General features: G+C 42.3%; 1 protein-coding gene across 4 annotated transcripts; it reads left to right on the top strand.

Annotated features, from left to right (window-relative positions):
- Nucleotides 1-262: 262 nt before the first annotated feature.
- EWSR1 (EWS RNA binding protein 1) lies at nucleotides 263-21744 on the top strand. Of its 4 annotated transcripts, none has more exons than XM_054996180.1 (18): nucleotides 263-345; nucleotides 4572-4608; nucleotides 4805-4856; nucleotides 5764-5887; nucleotides 9324-9510; nucleotides 10402-10566; nucleotides 11358-11569; nucleotides 12173-12356; nucleotides 15094-15131; nucleotides 15663-15695; nucleotides 16342-16460; nucleotides 16860-16989; nucleotides 17453-17575; nucleotides 17673-17838; nucleotides 18415-18512; nucleotides 18591-18656; nucleotides 20870-21122; nucleotides 21337-21744. In XM_054996180.1, the coding sequence occupies exons 1-18, from the start codon at nucleotides 333-335 to the stop codon at nucleotides 21374-21376; spliced, it is 2040 nt and encodes a 679-aa protein (XP_054852155.1). In that variant the 5' UTR covers nucleotides 263-332; the 3' UTR covers nucleotides 21377-21744. The 4 variants fall into 4 exon arrangements, with proteins under 4 accessions (XP_054852155.1, XP_054852156.1, XP_054852157.1 ...); XM_054996181.1 differs by having other exon boundaries at nucleotides 15097-15131; XM_054996182.1 differs by lacking the exon at nucleotides 18591-18656.
- The last annotated feature ends 1049 nt before the right edge of the window (nucleotides 21745-22793 follow it).

Below are 22793 nucleotides of genomic sequence, written 5' to 3' on the forward strand. Positions count from 1 at the left end.
CTTAGAGCGGTGGACGGTGTCATTAGTCCCTTCAGAAAGGGGTGTGCAGAAGTCCCGTCCTATCCTACAAAGAACCGGTTCCACTTCGCGCTCTTGTTTTCTTACCTTCGCTTCCTTGTTTAATATAGTCTTTTTTTGTGCATGTAATGTTAGGAAGGGGGAAAATCATTAAAATAAGCATCAGGAGGGTGTGGCGGTCTCCCCCACCCCTCCGACAGTGGTCGACTCCAAGTTGGGAAAGCTTTGCGCCTGCGCAGCGCCGGGCGGCAGAAAGACCGGGAGGACGTTGACGAGCAGGAGGAAGAAGAAGGAGGCGCGGCGAGGGAAAGAAAATGGCGTCGACGGGTGAGGCGAAGCCGGGCCGGAACGCTCAGGGAGGCGGCGAAGGGAGCGCCAAGGGCCCTGAGGGGTGGGGGAGAAAGGGGCAGAAAGCGGCACTCCCTCCGAACACCTCCCGCTGGGAGAGGGAGAAGGCCAAGGAGGCCCGGCGGGAGGGAGTTGGTGGGCGGCCGTTGAAGGCCTCGGGGGGGGGGGGCGGAGAAGGTCGCGGCGGGAAGCGCGCGGCCTGCAGAGTCTCCTCCTCACCGTCGGCTGCCTAGCCGGCGGAGAAAGGTGACGGCCCCCGTTGTTATTCAAGTTGACTAATTTTCCTCCCTTTTGGTGTCCTTTTTATTTCCCCCCCCCCCCTCAGATCGGGGCGCTTTTCTACAATGCGTATTTCTGCGCAGCACACACACAGGCTTTTTTTCATAAAGGTGGCGTAGAAATACGGTGACGGTATTTGTCTTCCTCCCTCCCCCATTAAGTATATGAATACGTGGGGGAAGAGGTGTGCGCCCGTATGTGTGTTGCTCGCTCTCAGACACGCATGCTCGTCATCTATTTTTCTACGGGAGGTGGGTGAAATGGACGCAAACCGGCATCTTAAAAACAGAAACCTTTATAAAACTTTCGAAAATTGGGTGGAGGGTGCTCGTCCAGAATTTTAAACGTGTTTAGCTCTGAAGAATGCTCGGAGGCCGCCATCTAACGTTTGCTTGGGCTCGGTGTTAGGCAAACGTGTTTCGTTCCTTGCGAAAGGCTTCATTGATCTTGGCGGCGGAGGCAGACACGTGTTTTCTCTCGTCATTTCTCCCCTCTTGAAACCAGCTAGACGCTGCAAGATAGCGTCTTACTCGGTTCTTAAGCACTATTGTTATAATAAACCCAGCGGTTATCCAACAGCATGAACTGTAACAAATCAGCAGGTTGAAAACTGCAAAAGGTGGGTGGGGATCCGTGGGGGTGCATCCAGTGTTTTTCTAAGGAGAGGACAGCATAAAGCAGAGTACAGGAAATGAGTTTAACTTACTCTGTGTGTTTACTGTACTGCCTAAAAAGGAGGGCATAAAAGAGGTATCTTCAGTTGTCCAAACTTTGAGAGGTCTTTCTGCTGCAACACATGAGCAGGAAGAGGCTGCATCCTTCTTCTCACTTATAAACACCCTTAACATTGGGGGGGGGGTCCCTTAAAAGCCCCTTTCCATTTCCTGCACCAGCTGGACTTAGTGTTTACTCTTACTTTTAAAAAAAATCCCCCCCCAATTATCCTTGTATAAATAGAATATGCTAAATGCTTAGAAGTATTAGGCCTGGCTCAGACAATAGGGTCCCCCCCCCCATGTGGGAAGTCTTGGAGGTCTAATTACTAAATGGGTGGTTGTGAGGAAGGAAAGAAGGAGAATATATGCATTCCTGAGTTTTAACTCTATGCAGGATCTGTAGAGTGTGTGTTCCAGATGAACTGTTCTAGTTCTGTTAAAGTTGTGGAAACTTATGTCCGACATAATAGAGGAACTAACAGTTTCATGTTGAAGTGAAAACCTAGTGAGAGTTAAGGTTAAATTGCAAATGTTCTAAGCTTTACACCAAAGTAATTCCACTGAGCTCAGTTGTACTTTAAGAAGGTGTCCTGTGACTCACGTAAATGATGAGTATGTTAAGCATATCAGTGGAATAGAGCATAGTTCAACACGTTGTCTTCCTGAGATACATGTTGCTTGCCTCATAAAACTGCTTGTTAGCACATTAAAAGGCTGCACATTATTGGCTAAGGTTGGTGGAAACTGAACTCTCTAGCATGTGACTATTCTATAGGTCAGTTGTGTAATAATTGTAAAATTGGCACCTTTTGTAGCTGGTGTATAATCTCAAAAGCCAGCTTTCCTAAAAGACAAGTTGCAGTTCAGACTAATTATGACTTTCAAGATTTTAGGACCTTCAGTAATTAATCCTCTCCCTCGAATAGCGAAAAAATTAAGATATAGTAGTTTTTAACTTAAGCTTTTATTACTTTCAGGTGGAGAGCTGTGTTGGTCGGTAGCAGAAGAGCAAGATTCAGTTCCAGTAGCACCTCAAAGACCAACTAGATTTCCAGGGTATGAGCTTTTGAGTCAGATCTCCCTTTCTCAGATCTGACCAAGGGGGCTTTGACTCTTGAAAGCTCATACATACCTTGAGAATGTAGTTGGTCTTTAAGATGCTACTGGAATCAAATCTTGCACTTTTATAACTGTATTGGTTCTTCCTAATTAGAGGATGCTCTGACCTGGATAGCTCAAGAAAGCCTGATCTTGTCAGATCTCAGAAACTAAGCAGGGTCAGCCTTGGTTAGTAATTGGATGGGAGACCTCCAACAAAGACCAGGGTTGTAGAGGCATGCAATGGCAAACCACCTCTGTTAGTCTCTTGTCATAAAAACCCCGCCAGGGATTGGCATAAATCAGCTATGATTTGAGGGCAGTCTCTACCACCACCAGTTAGAGGATAGAACTCCAGTCTTAAAATTGCAAGGACTTCTTTAATAAAGGGGGTGGTTTACTAAGAAGTGGGCAGCCAGGAAATACTTTAAAGTGTTCTGTTGTTATTCCTAACCAAATCCACATTCTTTAAAACATTTATTAGCCACTTTTCTACCTTGTAGGGACTCAAGGTGGCTTACAGTATAAAATATTTATATTTGTGCAGCACAAAACAGGTGTTGTAGAATTCGATCCCCAAAAGAGCAGAGGCAAATTGTGCTTTGTGTTTAAGAATGCCCTTTGTAGTATTCATAATAAGGTTTGCTTTACTGTCATGTTATTTTGTGAAATATTAACAGTTAGGCCTCAGTGTAATTTAGCAGTTATCAGTGGAACTGATTTTAACCCAGATTTCCACTGCATTTGATAGTTAAAAGCAATAAGCACTAGCCATTTGAAGAGTTTAAAGAGATGGTGATTTGCAGAAGTTATGCTAAGGTAAAAACTTTATATAGTTTTAAGCGGCTATGTAAGGCTCATGTTGCTTATTGTTGAAGCAGACTAACATGGCTACTTGTTGGATTTGTTAGCTATTGCAACTGCCCATAGATTTCCTCATTGTATAAGTATAGGTAAAGGTAAGTGTTTTAATGTAGAATTCATGGCAAAGCTAAGTTAACAAAATCAGTTGTCAGAGGGACAGAAGAAAAATGCTTTTTTGTTTTCTGGTGCTGCAAGCTTGCAGTTTTCTTTTCTAAATCTAAGTACTACTTTACTTGCCCTTTTTCCTCTTGTGTTGGGCCTCTTTGGTCCCTTTATTGTTTGAACGATTGCATTTTTTGCTGTGTCAGCCATGTTGAATCAGGCTTCTTGTGTGGCTTGAATCACAGGGTAAAGATTAAACAATTAGATGGAGAATACATATCCCAGAATGTAGTCTAATAGGAGTTACAAGGAGTTATTTAAAAGTTATCTTTAAATATGCTTGTGGTGCTGGGAAATATAGAGGATTTACATGTCATTTCTTCAGGAGAGCAGCTCCAGAAAATACACATCAGAACACGTTTCAGGAGAGCTGTCTGTTAAATGATTCAGTTGATATCTGGAATGGGTTGCAGAATAAAGTCAAAACTGCCTATTTCTCAGTGCTGATAATACGAATTTTTACCAGGCCGCACATCTCTGTGCGCCTGGCTTTTAATGCACATATTTTAGCATTGGTCATGGTTCAGTTGTCCCTGGATTCTTGTATTCTGGAAGTCAGTCACTGTTGTCTTTTTGGTGCCTTTGTGTCTTTCAACTCACCAATTTTGTAGTTGAAATATCAGTAGTATTTGGGGCAGAGCAGGAGTGTAGAGACGCTATTGGCAATTCTTGGATTTAATACCCGCCACCTATGATTAGAATGCCATTAAACATACTTGCGTAAAAAAAATTTTTGGCATAGCACTAATCTAACAGGATCAGTGTAGAGCCTCTGAATAGATTTTGACGATATAAAACAGGCAAAGTAGCAGATTTCTTAATAGTCATGACATCTTGAGATAAACACAGTATTTAATGGCTTTCCAAGAGTGTATTGATTTAGGCAGGCTGTTCTTTGATGCTTTTGCTGTGGTACTACCTTGGTCTCATCAGGGGAACTCAAAAAACTAAAAGATTTCAATCTTCCTTGCATGCCCAAAAGATTAGCTATATGAATTTTCTGTACACAATAATGGTACTTTAATTGCTCTAGCTTCTGTTGTTTTTCCATTTCTTATCCTTGGTTTTCTGTCTTAACACCCACAGATTATAGTACCTACAGTCAAGCAGCAGCTCAGCAGGGGTAAGTTGGCTTCTCTGAAGATGAAAATAGCATATTCTGCAAGGAGGCCTTTAGGCTTCTAGTAGTGGAATACTAATTTTAAGGACATTGAAGAAATATAATTAGAAGTGCATTGTGCTGATTTTTCCACTGTCTTGGAAATGATTCTTCTTAGTTGTCATTCTGTATCTTCACATTTCTTGTATTCTTTTTACAGCTACACTGCCTATGCAGCTCAGCCTACTCAAGGATATGCACAGACCACCCAGGTAAAATATAACAGTAGACAATTTCCCTCATGAAAGCAACAGAAACAGTGACTTTCTAAAATAAAAAATTGTCTCTGCAATCTAGAATGTTTTACTGTATGGATTGTTAAAACGGCTGCTCAAAATACATTTCTACAGTCTTTAATTGTTTAGGAGACATTATTTTATAATCTTGAGGTTGCTGCTTCTGCATCCCTATCTTTTGTGCCTATTCAGAGTTTACTTTACTCCTAGCTCTTCTCTCTAGCTTTAAAAGGGGGGATGTTTGTTGCCCTCAAGACTGCCCTGTAGGGAAACACAGCAAAGCAGTGACAGACATGTTTGGGCAGCCATCTTAGTACTCATATTTAGAAATACTACACCCTGCTGCTTTGATGGCTGTCAGACCTGTCTCTAAGTGCAGCATGCCAGTCTCACTTCAGAAATAAAATATCTTAAAAGGTATAGATTGTTATAAAGCCAAAATATTTTGCTTGCTGGGGAGTTAAAGATGAGAAGCATATAACCACTGAGGGATTACAGCTGCTTGTTTGTAAGTAAGCTCTAATGTTCTTTTTATTACATTTGCTTTCAGTGCCTGACATGCCATTTAGCTTTTCTTAGTGATGTGGCCTGGTGTTGGTCAGTACCACCCAGTGAGTGACAGAACAGTGAATTGGATAATCCAACAGCACTTTTAGTTTTTAACCGACTTCCTGCTATACTCCTGTCTTGTAGCACTTTATGGGTTTTTGTGTTCTCATGGGCTGTTGACCTGTTTTCTTGAACAGAAAGATGCTTGAAGCAGAAGTGGGGATTCTTAGTCTTTTTCTGTTACGTCTGGTTACAGGATTTTTTGATTTGGGATTGGCCATTGAAAATGTTTTGTGTGTAATACCAAGTGAAATCCTTTTCCTCTTTGTGGCAGGCCTATGGGCAGCAAAGTTATGGGACTTACGGACAACCTACTGATGCCAGCTACACCCAGGCTCAGACAACTGCAACTTATGGACAGACTGCATATGCAAGTTCTTATGGGCAGCCTCCAACTGGTATGTTTGTGCCTCCTACCTTGAACCTCGGTTCCATTTTGGTGCAGAAGAGAGATTAAAGTAATGGAAGGGTGGGAAGTTACATCAGAAAGGAAATTGCACTTTATTATAAATAACTTTGAATGCTGGATCACATGCAGATTGAGGCGTTGCTGGTGAAGACTGCTGGCAAGATACTAAAGTTGTACTAATGGGAAGGGAAGTACTACTATCTTTTGGGCCAGTGCTCTAACTTTGTAAAAGTTTCTTCTGCTTGAGGATAAGAGTGGTTCAGAAGATTGCTTGCCTGTTCCTGATGGTATGCCCTCTACTTCTTGTCTTGTGCTTTCCACAGTAGAAGGGACCAGTACAGGTTTGAATATCCTGCTCACTTTTGCATGGGAAATGCTGTTCATCCTGTCTAAATTTATGGTGTTAACCCTTTAGACATTTTTATTCTAGCAACAGATCATGTAATGTTCATGCAGGACCATTCAGTTTTGCACTTTGTCATTTATAAGCACCATGCCTGTGTAAATAATGCAATTTATGCCCTCTTTCTGAATACTTAATTGTGCGGATATAACTTGTGCATCAAAATGACAATTGTGGACTGAGATAGTCAAACATAATCTAACTTGGTGGTCTTTGCAGTTTCCTAAAGGGTGAACAGCATGAGTAGACATGTTCAGCAGTTGCCACCATCCCTGCATGTTCCATGTCATTGGTTCCTCTTTCAGACATCTATTTCTGTGTCATTGTAAATGTTTCGTAAATTATTTTGCTTGTGTTATTAAAATTGGAGTTCTGTTCATCCTAATGTTTTATTTGTTGACTAAAAATACCAGCCAGAATTTGAAGGATGTATAGGTCCTGTGGTTTGAGTTGAAAATGCATGAAAACACGTATTTGGCTAAAGGCACCCAGCTACTGTTTGAAATGGCATGTCTGCTTCCTAGTACTTAAAATCAATACTTCTGTGTAGCAGATTATGGGCTTTTAAAAAGAGTGGTTGAGGCAGTTCAGGCTGAGTCAAAAATAATTGCACAATTATTACCCAATTACATTAAAATGTTTTTCTTTTTTGCCTTCAAAAAACTGATAGCTAAATAGGTTTTAGTTTTAAAAATCTTCAGTACTGCTAGAGCTGCTTTTTGGGGAATGGAACAGGCTCTTAGATTAATGTTGAGAATATTCAGGGAAATGTCTTGAGCGCATGTTATCTGTGTTCCTGGTGTTTATTGCATGGAACATCCATTGGCTTTGATACTTAGAATGTTATTGTCTTCCTACCTGTTGAATCAGTCAAAGTAGGGAATGGAGTGAATGGTGAACAGGATGTTGTCAAATGAGTGGGTATGGGAAGGCCTGGTGGTAATACTGCATTTGTTTAAATAAAGATACTTGTTTACAATTATATTGAAAATAGGAAGCGGGGTTTCTAAATTCCTGAGCACAGTGCAGAGTATCTTCTGTGTAAAGTAATGTGAACCACCAGCAAAACTGGTTAAATGCTCATGAAACGTGTGAAATATTTAGAAAAACTCTCTTACATTTTTTGTAAAGAGGCAATTGATGGTATACCTTTGGTTTTAGTCATTAAATTACTAACTGAAGGTGCCAGAGTCCTTTGTTAACCTTTCTGCTGAGTTACACACATAATGGAAGGTCCTGGATGAAAGTGGGAGTATTTGTTTAATGTTTGTCTCAAATCCAATATGGAGAAATTTAGGGGGAAACTGTATGTAATGTTGGGAAATGATTTAGATTTGTCCAGAGATATGCAAGTGACTATCCTATTTTACTCCAGGTTCTCAGTGTATCTTGCAAGGACATGAACATCTTGGCCTTTGTTAGAAAGGCAGATATTTCTGAATTTTCAGACCCACGTTTTGCTGGGATCTAAAGAACTACTTTGTGTGTGGCCCAGTGGCTTGAACAAGTCCCGTGCAATTTTTGATGTTTTCCTGCTGCTAGGGACATATGAGGCAGCGCCCCCCCCCCCCCCCCAGCAATAAGAACTGTGGTTATTGGCATCTCGGCCACTGTTTCCATGTTCAGACTGTTTACAGCCTTGCTTTTTTGTATTTTCCACAATGTTGATAGTCAGTATTTTCACCTCTTTTTGCCAAATTGCTTATGATGTTCTTTAGGGTGAAAACATGTCTTCTGGCATCATTTCTTGATATTGAGAATATTTGTAATTATTTGGGTGGTACTGTAGTCTAAAGTATAATTTCTATGTGATACAGTTTTGGAAGCAAAACATTTCAAAATATTTACCATGCAGAAATGTTTAGCAAAATGTTTAATTTCACCCACAACATCTGGTTATATAAAGTATTTGTTAAGTCGTGTCCTTTTTAAGTTTCTGTTTAATCTTGTCAAGAAGCCTCTCTGAAGTTCTGCTTTGGATAAGTCTTCACCTCCAATGTTTATAATCTCTGACTAGGATTTGTGTAGTTCATGTTACTTGTATTCACTCTGCTCAGGTCTAGCTTTTAACCTTGGATCTTATTTTGAGATGGTAGCTTTCAATACAGTGACTTGAATACAGTTTGCTCAGTAACATACTGTACTACTCAATTTTAAGTATGCTTTTAAGAGGAACCCTTTACAACCATTACCTAGTCACCAGTAACTGCAGTCATGTGTTTAAAGTGATACATTGTTTCGCTGTATCCTTATCAAAGATATAGTTGAGCCAAAACTTTTTTCCTGGTTTGCTTTACTACATGAAATTAAGTTTTTTTACTGGTGGCAGTGGGAAGACGCATCAATAACCCCTGCCCACAACTTGAAGAAACACACCAGATGTTTGCCACCAGTTTGAGAGAGGACATAGTATTAATCAGAATTTACATTGCCTTTTAAAATGGCAAAGATCACCTTTATATTTAAAAGCAGAGTGCTGAAAATTCAGTTACGATGCCACTTAGTAAGTTAGTTGAAGATGATATTGTGTGCTAACTAGTAAAGAGTAGCTATCTGTTCCATAGTGGCAGAAGAAGAGGCCTCAGCTTCTTGAGAATAGTGTATTTTTGTGTGGTTACAGTTTGCTAGGGGTGCAGGCTTGCTGTGTCAGCAATGACTTGTGAAGGGCTTTTATATACTGGTTCTCTTGTACAAGGGTACTAGTTTGGACAGAGTCTAATTGACGGGGTCTAATTAGCATTTTGAAGTCCTCTGCTTTGATGTTAGAGGCTGTGATACCACTCTGTTAACACTCACTTCTAATTGATACCTGAAAGGTAATTTTGCTAGATATTGTGGTATTTTTACTGAAGGTAGAGAAGATGCCATCCCTTTCACGCAAAGCATAAATCCTTTATTTTCAGGCTTCCTTTACTTAAAGGAGAGGTTCAGTTTGGGGCTTTATATATTAGGTATGTTTAAACACTCAGAGCAATGAGAAGTACAGGTATGTAAGCATCTTATGAACATCTCTTTGTTCCAGGCTATACTGCCCCAACTGCCCCCCAAGCTTACAGTCAGCCTGTCCAAGGATATGGAACTGCTGCATATGATGCAACCACAGCCACAGTGACCACCACCCAGGCTTCTTATGCTGCCCCATCTGCTTATGGGACCCAGCCTGCCTACCCCACTTATGGGCAGCAGCCAGCAACATCTGCACCTGCAAGGTATCATATAAATAGACTGCATAGAGTTTTTGACTCCCCCCTCCCCCAACAATGACATGCCTCGCTCTGGGTCTCTACATCCATTTTGCTGCATTTTAGCTTCGCAAGCTGCTTTATTATGGAAGAGTTTGAATGTAATGTTTACCATTTCTGAATAGTGTATTAATGAAATAGAAGTTCAGAATATCAAGTTCTGTCAAGAGCAGTGTGAGAAAGTTCTTTACTCTACATAGTACTCTTCTAGACTAGTATAATGACTGGTAAAGCACCACAGCCTCAAAATATGCCACATTTCCTATTAACTTCATACCTCTGCCCGTAAAAAGTTATTAAAAGAGCACTACATGTTACCAGATCATGCAGCATACTAGCTGCTGTAGCATAGTGGTTAAGGGGTTGGGCTGAGAATGAGCACTCTGCTCATTGTGGATAAGTGTTGGACAAGGACTTGAGTTGAAATCTGTATTCTGCCTTGAAACTCATGGGATGATCTTGGTCCAGCCACTCTCAGGCTAACCTCCCACCCAAGGTGGTTAGTATAAAATGGGCAAGGGAAAACCATGTTTCCCTGCCTGAGCTTCCAAGAGGGTATAAATCTGAATAAAATTCAGTTTGTTTCACTGCTAATGCTGTGATTTAAATGACATTTAAGACAGGCATTTCGGAGATGGTAAAGTACCTTGTGATCAGACTAGCAGTCAGCAAGCTTATTGTTAGCAAAACAATCTTAATCCTTTTTGGCTTGCATGTAATTTATAAAGCCAATCACGAAGCGCATTGGATTTTTCTTGAGACATAAATTCCATCTACAAGTAAAAAAGTCTTAGACCTATAGACTGAACATGCAGTCTTGTTGCAAGATGTGTTTTCATTGCTGAATTTAATTTTTAGACCCCAGGATGGCAGTAAGCCTGCTGAGACTAGCCAGCCTCAATCGAGCACAACAGGCTACAGCCAACCCAGTCTAGGATATGGACAAAGTAACTACAGTTATCAGGTGCCTGGCAGTTATCCTATGCAGCCAGTTACTGCACCTCCATCCTATCCTCCCACCAGGTAAGCCTGAATTCTCATTTTGTCCTTGAAGAGTATTTGGTCAGTTTTCTGTAGTGAAAAAAGTTACGGGTTGGTGTTATGCCATTTATGGATGATGCTTTAGAACAGGTGTGGATTATGTTTAGAAATGATCAACTTGGCTATATGGAGACTCATCCAATGTAATTGTTTTTAATATCCATTGGTATGCCATGAACTTCCGCACCCCTTGTTCCTCAGAGTGATTCTGCAGATAATGGGGAAATCTTCAAGGAATGGGGTTTAGGACTTAACATAATTAAAGCATGTGATTGTAGCTTGGTTTCTGAACGTGAAAAAGCTGTATGGTCGTTGGCTGTGCTGCAGTCTGCCATGGCATGTTTTCTCAAGTCTGCCTGGCTCTAAGAGCTGGTATACTTGGAGAATCAACTAACTCTTATTCTCCTGTCCCTCAGGATTGCGAAGATCAAGAAAAACTAGATCATAAAGAAATACTTTTCTAAATGTATGCAACAAAGTGAAAAAGTGGGAGGGTATTTTAAGGTATTTAGAAATGGCAGTGATTGAAAAGCTGGGATTGTAAAAGCTGTGTTAATAGGCTGGTTAAAAAAGTCTGTGTATGAACAGCAAAAAACTCCTTCCCCAAAAGATTACTCGAGTCCAAGTACAAACAGTTCCTTTGCTATAACTGATCACATAAAAGACCAATGCTTGGTTATGCTGTGGCACCACAAATATGGTAACCAACAGTGACTATGCTATTAACTATTTTATTAAGAGCTGTTTCCTCATCCTTTAAAATGTCTTTTCAGCTATTCCTCATCGCAGCCAAGTAGTTATGATCAGAGCTCTTACTCCCAGCAGAGCAGCTATGGTCAACAAAGTGGCTATGGGCAGCAAAGTACCTATGGGCAGCAGAGCAGCTACGGGCAACAGCCCCCCACTAGCTACCCACCCCCCACTGGATCCTACAGCCAGACTCCAAGCCAGTACAGCCAGCAGAGCAGCAGCTACGGACAACAAAGTGAGTTGTAACTGTCCTTTGTGTTAACAAATGAGCCCAGTTGAATCTCTAAATCTATACTAATGGGACCTTTCAAAAAGCAAAACTTTCAGGCATAAGAACCTGCAGTATCTTTGTGGTTGAATCATCTGTTTTGGCTAACCCCCTGTTTAGTTTTCACACATCTGTTTTTCTGTAGTTTCTATAATTTGTACTCCAGGTGAATTGACAGCCTAACATTGTCCCTCCCCTTTATGGTTAGTCATCAGGCTTGGTCTGCCAAAATGTTTAGTCATCAGTTTTTTAAAAAAACAAACAAAACGATTGGGTGGGCTCTGAAAAAAAGATGCCCCTTTATGCCCTTGTTTGAACTTGTCATAGTATTAAGAGGTTGGTTTGAAAGAGATAGCTGCGGGGCATAGCAGAATACAGCTGAAATTGTTAATTTGCAGATTTCCAGTTCTGGATGTTTTGCATATCTAGTGATTGTCTTCACGACTTGGCTTTATTGTAGACTATTGATAGTAGCTGCATGTTAAAATTCGATGGCTCAAAGATATATATGTGCAGGATGAAAATGAATGGTGCATCTTGTCTAACATTGCAACCTTGGCTATTCCTCAGGTTCATTCCGCCAGGACCATCCCAGCAGCATGGGTGTATATGGCCAGGATTCTGGAGGCTTTTCAGGCCCAGGAGAAAGCCGGAGCATGAGCGGCCCTGATAACCGGGGCAGGAGCAGAGGGGGCTTTGATCGTGGAGGTGTGAGCAGAGGTGGGCGGGGAGGAGGCGGCCGCGGCGGAATGGGGTAAGAGCAAACCTTTTCTTCTTCTCATCTAATTTGGTTTTACCCTATAGGGCGTGCAGTGCAAAGAAGGGCTGAAAGATGTAAATGCAAAATCACTGCTCCATGGGGAATATCTATTAATAGCAGTAGATATGCTACTAGTTAATCCATGGAAGCATCTTGCAAGGGGAACTAGGGGCAGGATGTATTTTTCCTGCAGTTGTTTGGGGCTTAGGGATCAGAGTTTTGGGTGTTAAAATTGTAAAGCTTTCAGCTCCCTTCATGGTAAAACAGAGGGGAAAGCCTCTGTTTGGATTGAACACACACACACCCCTTCCAAAGAAGTCCACATGTCATTTCTGCTTTTCGCTGGGCTTTGATACTGCAGGTATGTACAATGGTGTCTGCTGCTTTTGTAAAGCATTTTCTTGCTCTAGCTGTGTTTGCTTTGGGCAGTAGCTCTTTGAGCTAGTGTCAAAGTTGAATGGATGGTGACGAATTGCTCTCTTGAAGCCCAGCACTCTAGTGTGACCACTGTGTTTATGCAGGTTGCTTTGGAACTAGAAGAGAAACATGCACTGTGCTAAAAGGCCTATCAAGTCTGAACACAGCTCCCCATTGGAGCTTTCAGGTATTCTAAATCAGTTTGGCCATTTTAACTGGCAGAATCTGGTTTGGGAAGCCTGTTTGGTCAGGTTTAGTTATCTGTTACTGGGTTGTTAAAGTGTGATCAAAGAGACAAAATGAAGGGTGCTTTTGTGTGTGTTCCATCCATCTAAATAACATAAAGCTATGCAGAGTGTTCATTTAATTTATTTTTAAAAAAAACAGTTAAGGGGGAGTGGTCCCAAAAAGATGTTCTAGTTGATTTGCAGTGAAAACGGATTGATCTTGCCCATTTCAAACATACTTTACCAAGTAAATTTGCAAAAGTAATAGAGCCACTCTGCGTAGTTTGACTAAATGGGTCCAGATGGTTTTAAATCTTTATTGAAATCCAACTGCTTTTATTACTTTAAAACCTGTTCAGTTAATGACTAAGCCTTTTTAACATGTTGAAGAGTAACACTTTCAGATTGGCTTGAATGGAAAAGGGCTCCCTAGTTGTGTATAAGATTTCATCTGTAAGGTATTCCTAGATGTGTTTAAAGTAGATGTAGACACTTGAAATGACTATCATCACATCACCTGTCTTAAACCGTCTTTAGCCTTTTATAATGCTGGTTACACCATTTTCACACTTGTAAGCAAAACTTGCTCCTATAGAATCAACTCCAAACTGTCCAGACTGTTAACAGGGATGGGGAATTCTCATTTTCCTTTGGGGCTACAGTTTTCCCGCTGCCTGTGTAGGCTCTGTAAAGCAGTAGATTAGTCATCAAGGGGGCAGGATAGGGGAACTCTGCCCCTTTCATCATGGTGTGGTGATGCATTTCAGTGTCTCTCTCCTGCAGGTAAGGAGCCCAATGTTCTTAACATGCCCTTTTTCATTGCCTCAATATTTTTATATTTTTCACTGGCTGTTAAACATGGAAACTTTTTAACATGCTTTGTCGCATTTATATGCTACAGGTTACAAAGTGAGAGCCTTGTATACACTTCAATACTTAAAAAGTACCCGTACTCAGTACTCAGCCGGCAGCATAATGAAAAGTGGGACTAGACACGGTGTCCATATGGAGAGGAAAAAATATACATAGAATATTTTTAACCAAATGTGTTCATTGTATAAATGGAAATCTTCTGTAACTTTGGTAACTGCATACAGTACTTGATGTTTGGTAATGAAATTAGAGGGGAGGTGTAAACTTTAGAATTGTGTAACATTAAAGTGTAAAAATCTGTTAAAGGGAAACATTACATATATGGTATATATACTTTAGCAAAAAGAAGCAAAGCTGCATGCAACAGCTTGGAATTGTGTACAGTAAATCTCTTATGGATTAAAGGTGCAATACTTGCTAATAGATTGCTGTCTTTCTCCCTCCTCTTAATCCTGTACAAATAGTTCCATTTCTAATACACTCCCCAGTGCCATTTTTGGTGGTACGTGTCTAACCAAACACCTTCTGCACAAATTAAAAGTTGTGGCATCACCCTGTATTAAATTTAAAGTCACTGATTTTTGTGCTGTTCCCTTGTGTTGTCTGCAAAGCTGCATCCCTAGACCTTTGAACCCTGGTGTATTCTGTAAGCACTTCATTCACAGACATTGTTAAATCCAGTAGTGAGACCTGAATGTATGGAGTTAGATGGAAAGATTTAGTGACTGTCATCTGAATTGTGTTCTAAGGCTTGCTATCTTCTACTTGTTTTTCCAAACTGTTAAATGTTTAAAGGTTCTCCAGGGACTTGGTTTGCTCTCTCCTTCACAAGAGGCTGAGGGTGCAACTTTGCATACGCATAATGAGGAGGGAGTTGACTAGCAGGCAATCTTGTTTTCGCAACAAAATTGAGAAAGCTTAGTTTTTATTTTTCGTGGCAAGGTATTGCATTGTTAATACCAACAAAAGGCTCCAACTACCAGAGTGGGGTGTCCAAACCCAGGCAAGCAAAGGTTACGTGTGTAAAGGAGATTTGAACAAGCTGCCCTGAAGAAAGGCCTAGTGACGAGATGAGAGACAGAAAGACAGAGACAGACAGATGCATTGTTTGGATATGTTTAGCCAGTGCCCTTCTTCCCAGTGAGCCCCAGAGGCTCCGAGCGGTACTGGCTTATTAAAGGGAAAGGCCTTCATTTCTTCGTTTATCCCCCCAGCAGCGCTGGAGAGCGAGGTGGCTTCAATAAGCCTGGTGGTAAGTTTTTGAGCATTACAATGGGATAGTGTTAAAAAAATGCAGCCAGAAAATAAAAACCATAAATATTTGTTTTCATAAGTGGTTAAAATGCCATACAACATGACTTTTAATGGGTACTGCCGGCAATGCCTAGGGGTCTATGAGGTTTTAACCTATGGTTACAGAACAAAGGGTGATGAGTTTTTGAGACAAACTACTTCTGTAATTTGGGGAAGGAATCACTTTAAGAGGCTTTGGATTTTTATAAAATAACGTTGGAAAAACGTGCACTGATTGGCCCAAGAAAGCCCCTTTAACCAAGTGTAATATCAGGTCATGGTTTTAAAAGGCTGCTAAAAATAGCAAGCTGATCCCAGCAACAAATAAAGGGTATGCATTGCAAGTTTTTTTGCAGTGCAGGTCAATTTGAGTTTTAACACATGCCATCAAATGGCGGTTGTAAATAGGTAGCTGTGTGTGTGTTGGTAACATAGGCTGCAAGGCGTGCACTAACAATGCCTTCTGTGATTTTTTTCCCTGGGGCGGCAGGACACATGGATGAAGGACCAGATCTTGATTTAGGTAAATTGCTACAACTGTGGGAAAGGGCTCTCCATCTCCACTCTTTGCAGCCAATGCTCCAGTTTGCTTAGATGACTCCTTGCTTGTAATCAAATGCTGCTTTTAAAAAAATTTGGCATTTTTGTAAGGCCAGCACTGTAGAAGCACCATGTCAGACACTAAAGTTCATACGGAATATCTTTGCCTATTTTCAGTGCCTGTTTCTCATACCGCGTTTGGTGTTATTCAGGAAGGTCTTGAACTTCTTGGCATGGCTTTTTTGGAGTAGGGTACAGGTGTTTACAGTGGGTTTGTGTGGGGAAGAAGATGCCCTTACATTCTTGTTGTGTTTACTGGTTGATCTGTTGCAAATAGAGCTGACCTGCAACTCAGAAGTGCTCCTTTTTGTCTGAATGCTCTTGGGCACTGCCATATCATAAGTTTCTCCCCACCTCTCGCTGCTTCTTCCCCCAACTTTGGTGATTCAAAGACTTCTAAGAGTTTAGCTGGGATCTCTTTCATAGAAGTGCAGAATACCTTCTGGGAAGGTGGGAAAATAGTCTGCTAGATAACTAAGGGTGGAGCTGGATTCTGTGTCCTAAGGGCAGTTGGTTTCATGAGGATATTCCTGTGGTAACAGTTCTGTTGACAAATTTTATATCCACAGGCCCACCTTTAGACCTAGATGATGATGCTGACAACAGTTCAGTGTATGTTCAGGGGTTGACTGACAATGTGACTCTGGAGGACCTAACAGATTTCTTCAAACAATGTGGCGCTGTCAAGGTGGGTGGCAGCATGGCCTGTAGGCTGTTTGGTTAAGATGGTACCCTCTTCTGTGCTCCTAAGGAGAACTGGTTGAAATACAGCAGTTATTTGTATTTTTACTTAGCAGCTGTTCCATGCGTCATTCATCATCCCAGGACTACCTTCCATTGAGGAATTTGAAAGCCACGTGAGTGGTTGTGAGCTCCATGCTAGCAATAAAGGGCGACATGAAATATTTAGGCAATTCAGTTCTATCTTACCATAAACTTGATCTTTGTGTGTTGTGATCTTGAGTTTAGTTTTCCAGCTTAATTCAACAGACTTCATAAACGTTGGAGTGTGTGGAGGAAGGGGTGACTGACTTGATTTGTTAGTGTTCAACCCCATCAGTCCTGTGTGTTTGTGTTTATAACGCAGATGAACAAAAGAAATGGACAGCCCATGATAACAATCTACCTTGACAAGGATACAGGAAAGCCAAAAGGAGATGCTACTGTGTGTTATGATGACCCACCCACTGCCAAAGCAGCTATAGAATGGCTTGATGGTGAGTGTATTAAACTGAGGTCGAGATACCAGAGGATTCAGGTTGCAAATACCTAAATGCATATTTATGCCATATGGGTATAAGCTTTGTTGCATATGGGTGGTCTTGGGGTGAGGGGTTTGATTCTACAGGAACACAAACAGTGCAGAATGGTGGGGATTTATATGAATGCCGTTGTGGCTAGTATTGGCAATGCCAGCTGAAATCTCAGATGCTAGTGGCTGGAGGGCAAGATATCAGAATCTTTGCCCCTTCTGTGGAAAACCAAAATATTTTAATTGCTCTGATTGTTTCACTTTAGTGGTTCATAGTTCCCTCTGTTGACTCTTCAGCCTGTAAACACTAAAGTCAATTTTTCCATTAATGAAATTGATACGTTGTCTTGGATAAAGGTAGATGCCATTTAAATCCTTCCCCTTGCTGGAGGCTTTTATCATAAAGTTTCTGCTTTTTGTCTTCCCAGGGAAGGATTTCCAGGGGAGCAAACTTAAAGTCTCTCTTGCTCGGAAGAAGATGCCACTGAACAGCATGAGAGGAGGAATGCCTCCTCGTGAGCCACGAGGCCTGCCTCCCCCTCTCCGTGGAGGTAACCATTGGGATATAATGTTCCTTGACTTGAAAACGTTGGCTGTTGACCAGGAGCCCTTCTTGTGTACACGGAATAACTAAGCTCATTCTTTCAGGTCCAGGAGTTCCTGGTGGGCCTGGTGGTCCAATGGGCCGCATGGGAGGCAGAGGTGGTGATAGAGGAGGTGGTTTTGCACCAAGAGGACCACGAGGATCAAGAGGAAACCCTTCCGGTGGAGGAAATGTCCAACACCGAGCAGGAGACTGGCAGTGCCCCAATCCGTAAGTCGCACATCTAGTTTTCATCTATTGCATTTGTGCACCAGTTGCTTTGGACAAGCAGTTCGCTTTGGACTTTGTGACTTTGGACAAGCAGTTCTCTTGTGTTCAAACTCAGCAGAGCCCCAAAATCCATCAAGGGCATTTGTTTACCGTGAGGGAATATAATCTAGGTAGCAACATTTTGTCGTCAAGGTTTTTTTGTTGTCAAGTTTTCATTGTCAGGCGCCCTGCTTGCCTCTCACCCCATCTTTCAGTATACTCTGTCAACTCATCCAGAGGTTAGTTCCCTGCCTTGCACGCATGTATATCCTCAGGACTCATTTGTTGTAGTGGAAGGCGTTGGCAGCAGTATTTCTTTCAGCTTGTCCCTAGCCACTTGCATGAAGATGTTCTCAACAGTAGCCACTATGCAAGTGGAAAGAGCCGAGTTTTCAGATACCTATAGCCAGGCATGCTTTTGTCATCAATGCTGGTAATGAGACTATGCCTGTCTTTTGCCTTTTTGTGCTGGCTTTTGTGCGTTCGATTCAGCCACCTGCTTGGCATCTACCTTCACTGACTGCTGGTTCTTTTTAGGGGCTGTGGGAACCAGAACTTTGCCTGGAGAACAGAATGCAACCAGTGCAAGGCTCCTAAACCAGAAGGCTTTCTCCCCCCACCTTTTCCCCCTCCAGGTATGTTCCTATTGTCAGTGAGCTGGGGTGGGAGTTGGAATATTTGACACTGATCTCTGCTTATGTGATGTTCACAAGGTCCTGGATTCTTGCTTGGAAAACCGCTGCCACTTAGAGGGCTCATTTACGGGACAAATTATAGTGGTAAGGGAATTGCACAGGTGGTATATTTTTCCTTCGTTCGTGTATACGCTTCTGGAAGTATAAATGGGCAGGTGAGTCTGCCCTATGTGCAGTAATAAGATTACCAATGTTGATGATTGGAAGTACTGACCATGGACATGTTCTCTTGCAGGAATTTATACTGGAGGTGGGGTAACCAACTTACATTTGGTGAATGTGATGCTGTTCTCAGGGCAGGCTCCAGATTTTTGTGGTCCTTCCTGGGCAAGGCATGCACCTATATAACTGTCTGGGGTGGGAGGTGTGTCTGAGAAGTTGAGGAGAAGTAGTATGCCCAAACTTGGTAGTCTTCAGGATTAGGATCCTCAGTTTGTGTGGGGCCTGACCATATGTGAAGTAGGATGTATGACTGTTGCCCTAGTCTAACTCCCATGCACAATGAATGTCTTCCTAAGACCATTTGTGATACTTAGATGGCAGCATTAGGAGTGAGCTCCTGAACCAGGGGCTTTGCATTCACCTGTGCTGTCATTGGCAACTACTAGAGCCCAGGCTTGTTGGTGATGTGCATCCCTCTCACATGTTGTTTGTTCTGGCAAGCACATGATATTCTCTCTGCAAACAATGTCTACATAAGCCATATATGAGGATCTGTGGATGGGATTGGAAACAAACATTTACAAGGAGCAAAATTCTCCTACTTCCCCTACCCCATTACCTACTCTTCCCTAGCTCCAATCCCACTCACCCATCCAAAGCAGTTTGGGAAGGCTGGCAAGGTGCTGCAGTGATTGCAGGTGAGGAACTTGTTAATTGCATGTTTGTCATTGTCCCATTGTCAGAGCGGCTCACATAAAAAACCACTTAAGAAAATTCAAAACTGAATTGAAAGAAGGCCTTGAAATATCACATCTTCCACTAAAATGACAGCATAGTATTAGCACTGTCTGGCTTGCCTGGAGGGTGGCTGTTATAGTCAAGTGGGAATTCACCCTGTAGTTGTGAGATCTTAGGGCACCAGTATAGACCTTGGCAAGCAGGCTTGCTAGATGCAGTAGCAGACAGGTCTCAAGGTCTTGGCTTGGGTGTGTGTGTGTTTGTGGACTGCTCTGTTGAGAGTTTCATATATTCGGTTGTTAGTGCAACTCTGCAAAATCTTTCAGGGTGTACTTTATCTGGCATCAGATGGTGCAGTCTGATAGCCCACTGTATAGGTGCTTTGTATCCCATTTCAGTCTCTTTGCAAGACATCTTGGTCTCGATATGTTAACTTTAGGAATTGCTGGGTCCTCACTGTTGAAAGGAGTAAGCTCAAGCAGAGTAAAGATGGCTGCTTGAAATGTCAGGGCAAGGTGCAGTGTGTCTGATTGCTGCTGTGCCACAGAATGTTACCTATCCACCCTGCGTGTTACAAGGGCCCATGATTGTGTTTCAAGACTCCCTCAAGGACGAGTTAAGCAGATTGGTCCCTTCACCCTGTTATTACAGCCTGCCAATTCATGCCTTTCCACCTCAAGCTTGTGCCCAGAGGTGGCTGCACATCTTTGTGTTAGGGCTTATTTAGCAGTAGGTCCACATACAGAGTCATACTGACCATTCAGGCATTTGACCCACAAGTTGGCCTCTGTTAAACATAGATTCAGTCCAGTTAGTTACTTCTGTTTCACAAACCCTTTATATACTTTGAGTGCCTGATTTGGAGGTACAGGGAGGAGCAAAGTGCAAGAAGCATTGCTTTTAATGTTCATACTACTGTTTCCGTAGTACTACTGATAATTTGTGAAGGGCTCCTTACCCATTCTTAGTACTTCTTCCAGCCAAGGGAATGATTGGTCCCCAGGAGCCATTCCTTCTGCAGTTGCTTTTATTAGGAGCAATTAAAAGCTACAAGAGATTTGGGCGGGGGGGTGTGTCAGTCTGAAATATTCTCCCTCTTGGATCTTCCTTGCGGAGCTGGATGTAAGCAATACAGAAGTCGGGCATTCTGGTACTTGATGTTTACTTTGCAGCTGTGTCCATTGCCACTGCTCCCTGTCGTGGGATGAAGGAACAGATGTCCTATTTCTTAAGGTGGTAGGCTCCTGACCTGCTTCACCACTTTTGGCTCCAGTTTGGCTGGAACCCTATAACGGAGTTGTGCAGCACTTTGGGGCAGGTCTTTAGCAGCCTGTCTGGTGTTGCCACCCTATTAGCGACCCTTTGCTCGAATGAATGATGCTGTTTTTCTGCATTAGGTGGTGACCGTGGCAGGGGTGGCCCTGGTGGAATGAGAGGAGGTCGAGGAGGCCTCATGGATCGTGGTGGCCCTGGAGGAATGTTCAGAGGTGGCCGTGGTGGAGACAGAGGTGGCTTCAGAGGTGGTCGGGGCATGGATCGAGGTGGCTTTGGAGGGGGCCGCCGAGGAGGACCTGGGGGCCCACCTGGACCTCTTATGGAACAAATGGGAGGCAGAGGCGGCAGACGCGGAGGACCAGGAAAAATGGACAAGTATGATTGGGGGCAGTAATAATGTGACATAGCATGGATATGTGTATTGTAGCTGTTTACAGGAAGGGGGAGAAGGAAAAAGGATACCCAAAGTTCTGGGAGGGAGGGTGTCTGTGGTGGTTGGCTGTCATTTCCCTTTCCCACTAGGCTGTCTTGCTGAAATGCCTTCCCAGAACAATTAGCTGAGCACGACCTTGCTTCCTTCTCTTTGCAGGGGAGAGCATCGCCAGGAGCGCAGAGACAGGCCCTACTAGTGGCAGCCGACCCCCTTCTCCCTGCAGGACTGCATTTACTACCAGATTTATTTTTTAAACCAGAAAATGTTTTAAATTTATAATTCCATATTTATAATGTTGACCACAACATTATGATTATTCCTTGTCTGTACTTAGTATTTTTCACCATTTGTGGAGAAACATTAAAACAAAGTTAAATGGTAGTGTGCTGAGTTATTCTTTTTCTTTTCCTTTTTTTAAATGGTTGTTTAACTAAAAACCAATGAGAAACTGTTGTTGTGAGCATGCTCAGTAAATTGTGGGAGAACAGGAGGAGGGAAACTAACTGTAACACTGTTAATGGTTGTGATGTTTTTTAAATAAAATTACAAATGTTTATAAATGCAGCACCTCTTAGCATGTGTTCAGCTGCACTCCCATTGGAGTTGCTCTTGCGTCCTTCAGGCACTCATGCTATGTGGAGATCATCTGGGTTTTCCAAGCAGCTGTGTGTAACTCTGTAGCTTGCAAAGTTCTGGGGCACTGTGAATGTAGGAGGCTCAGAATAGGCTGTGAAGCATACCTGGTCAGGTACAGTCTGCATCCACAGGATGAATTGTAGAACATATTCTTTGGTTTGGAAGCGAGACCTGTTCCAACAATGTCATTTGCCACTGTCTCCTGGCTATAAATAAAATCACATTGCTGGGCACACTAATGACTAAACTTTCATTAGGGGGTTCATTCTTCATTTGGTGGCTTGGAACCATGCCTGTCATATTACTTCAAAGCTGGATGCAGCATTCAAAGGTCCTTCAGAAGTTCAGGTGCCAAACAGGGCTTCAGCTGCAAATATTCAAATGATTTTATTTGATTTTGCAGCAGTAGCAGTTGTAGAACCTTTGTATGAAGCTTCTAGACAGCAAATGGACACAAACCATAAAGTAGTCATTTGCTTAGGTCCTGTAACAGTGGTAGTTGTGATCTGGCCCCAAGATACGGTGCCTGGAGAGAGGGCAAGGAGCAGATACCATAGAATCTGTCCTCCAAAGCTGCTGTGTCCTCCAGAAAAACTGATCTGTGTAGTCTGGAGATCATTTATAATTCCAGGAGAACTGCAGGCCCAAGCTGAAGGTTTGTACCCCAGCTGCAAAGCAGTTCTGTGATCCCACCAGGTTCTTAATCCAGGCATAAGAAATACGTTCCGTTCCTTTTCATTTAAAGGGAATTAGTGGAATCTTGTTTGTTTCAAGAAACTTGCTGGTTGATGACCTGGTCTTTTATGAGTACATGTACTCCACATTAAATTTGGTCTAGAAAGCAGTGGCTCTCCAACAATTGATAGCGCCTGACTTCATACAAATTGTTAGTCTTTAATATACTACTGGGCCACTTCTTCACTTTACTGTAACAAGTGTAGCATGGCTACCCATCTGGAATTAGTATTCAAATACCA

The sequence above is a fragment of the Eublepharis macularius genome, chromosome 13, assembly GCF_028583425.1.
Source record: "Eublepharis macularius isolate TG4126 chromosome 13, MPM_Emac_v1.0, whole genome shotgun sequence".
Taxonomy (NCBI): Eukaryota; Metazoa; Chordata; class Lepidosauria; order Squamata; family Eublepharidae; genus Eublepharis; species Eublepharis macularius.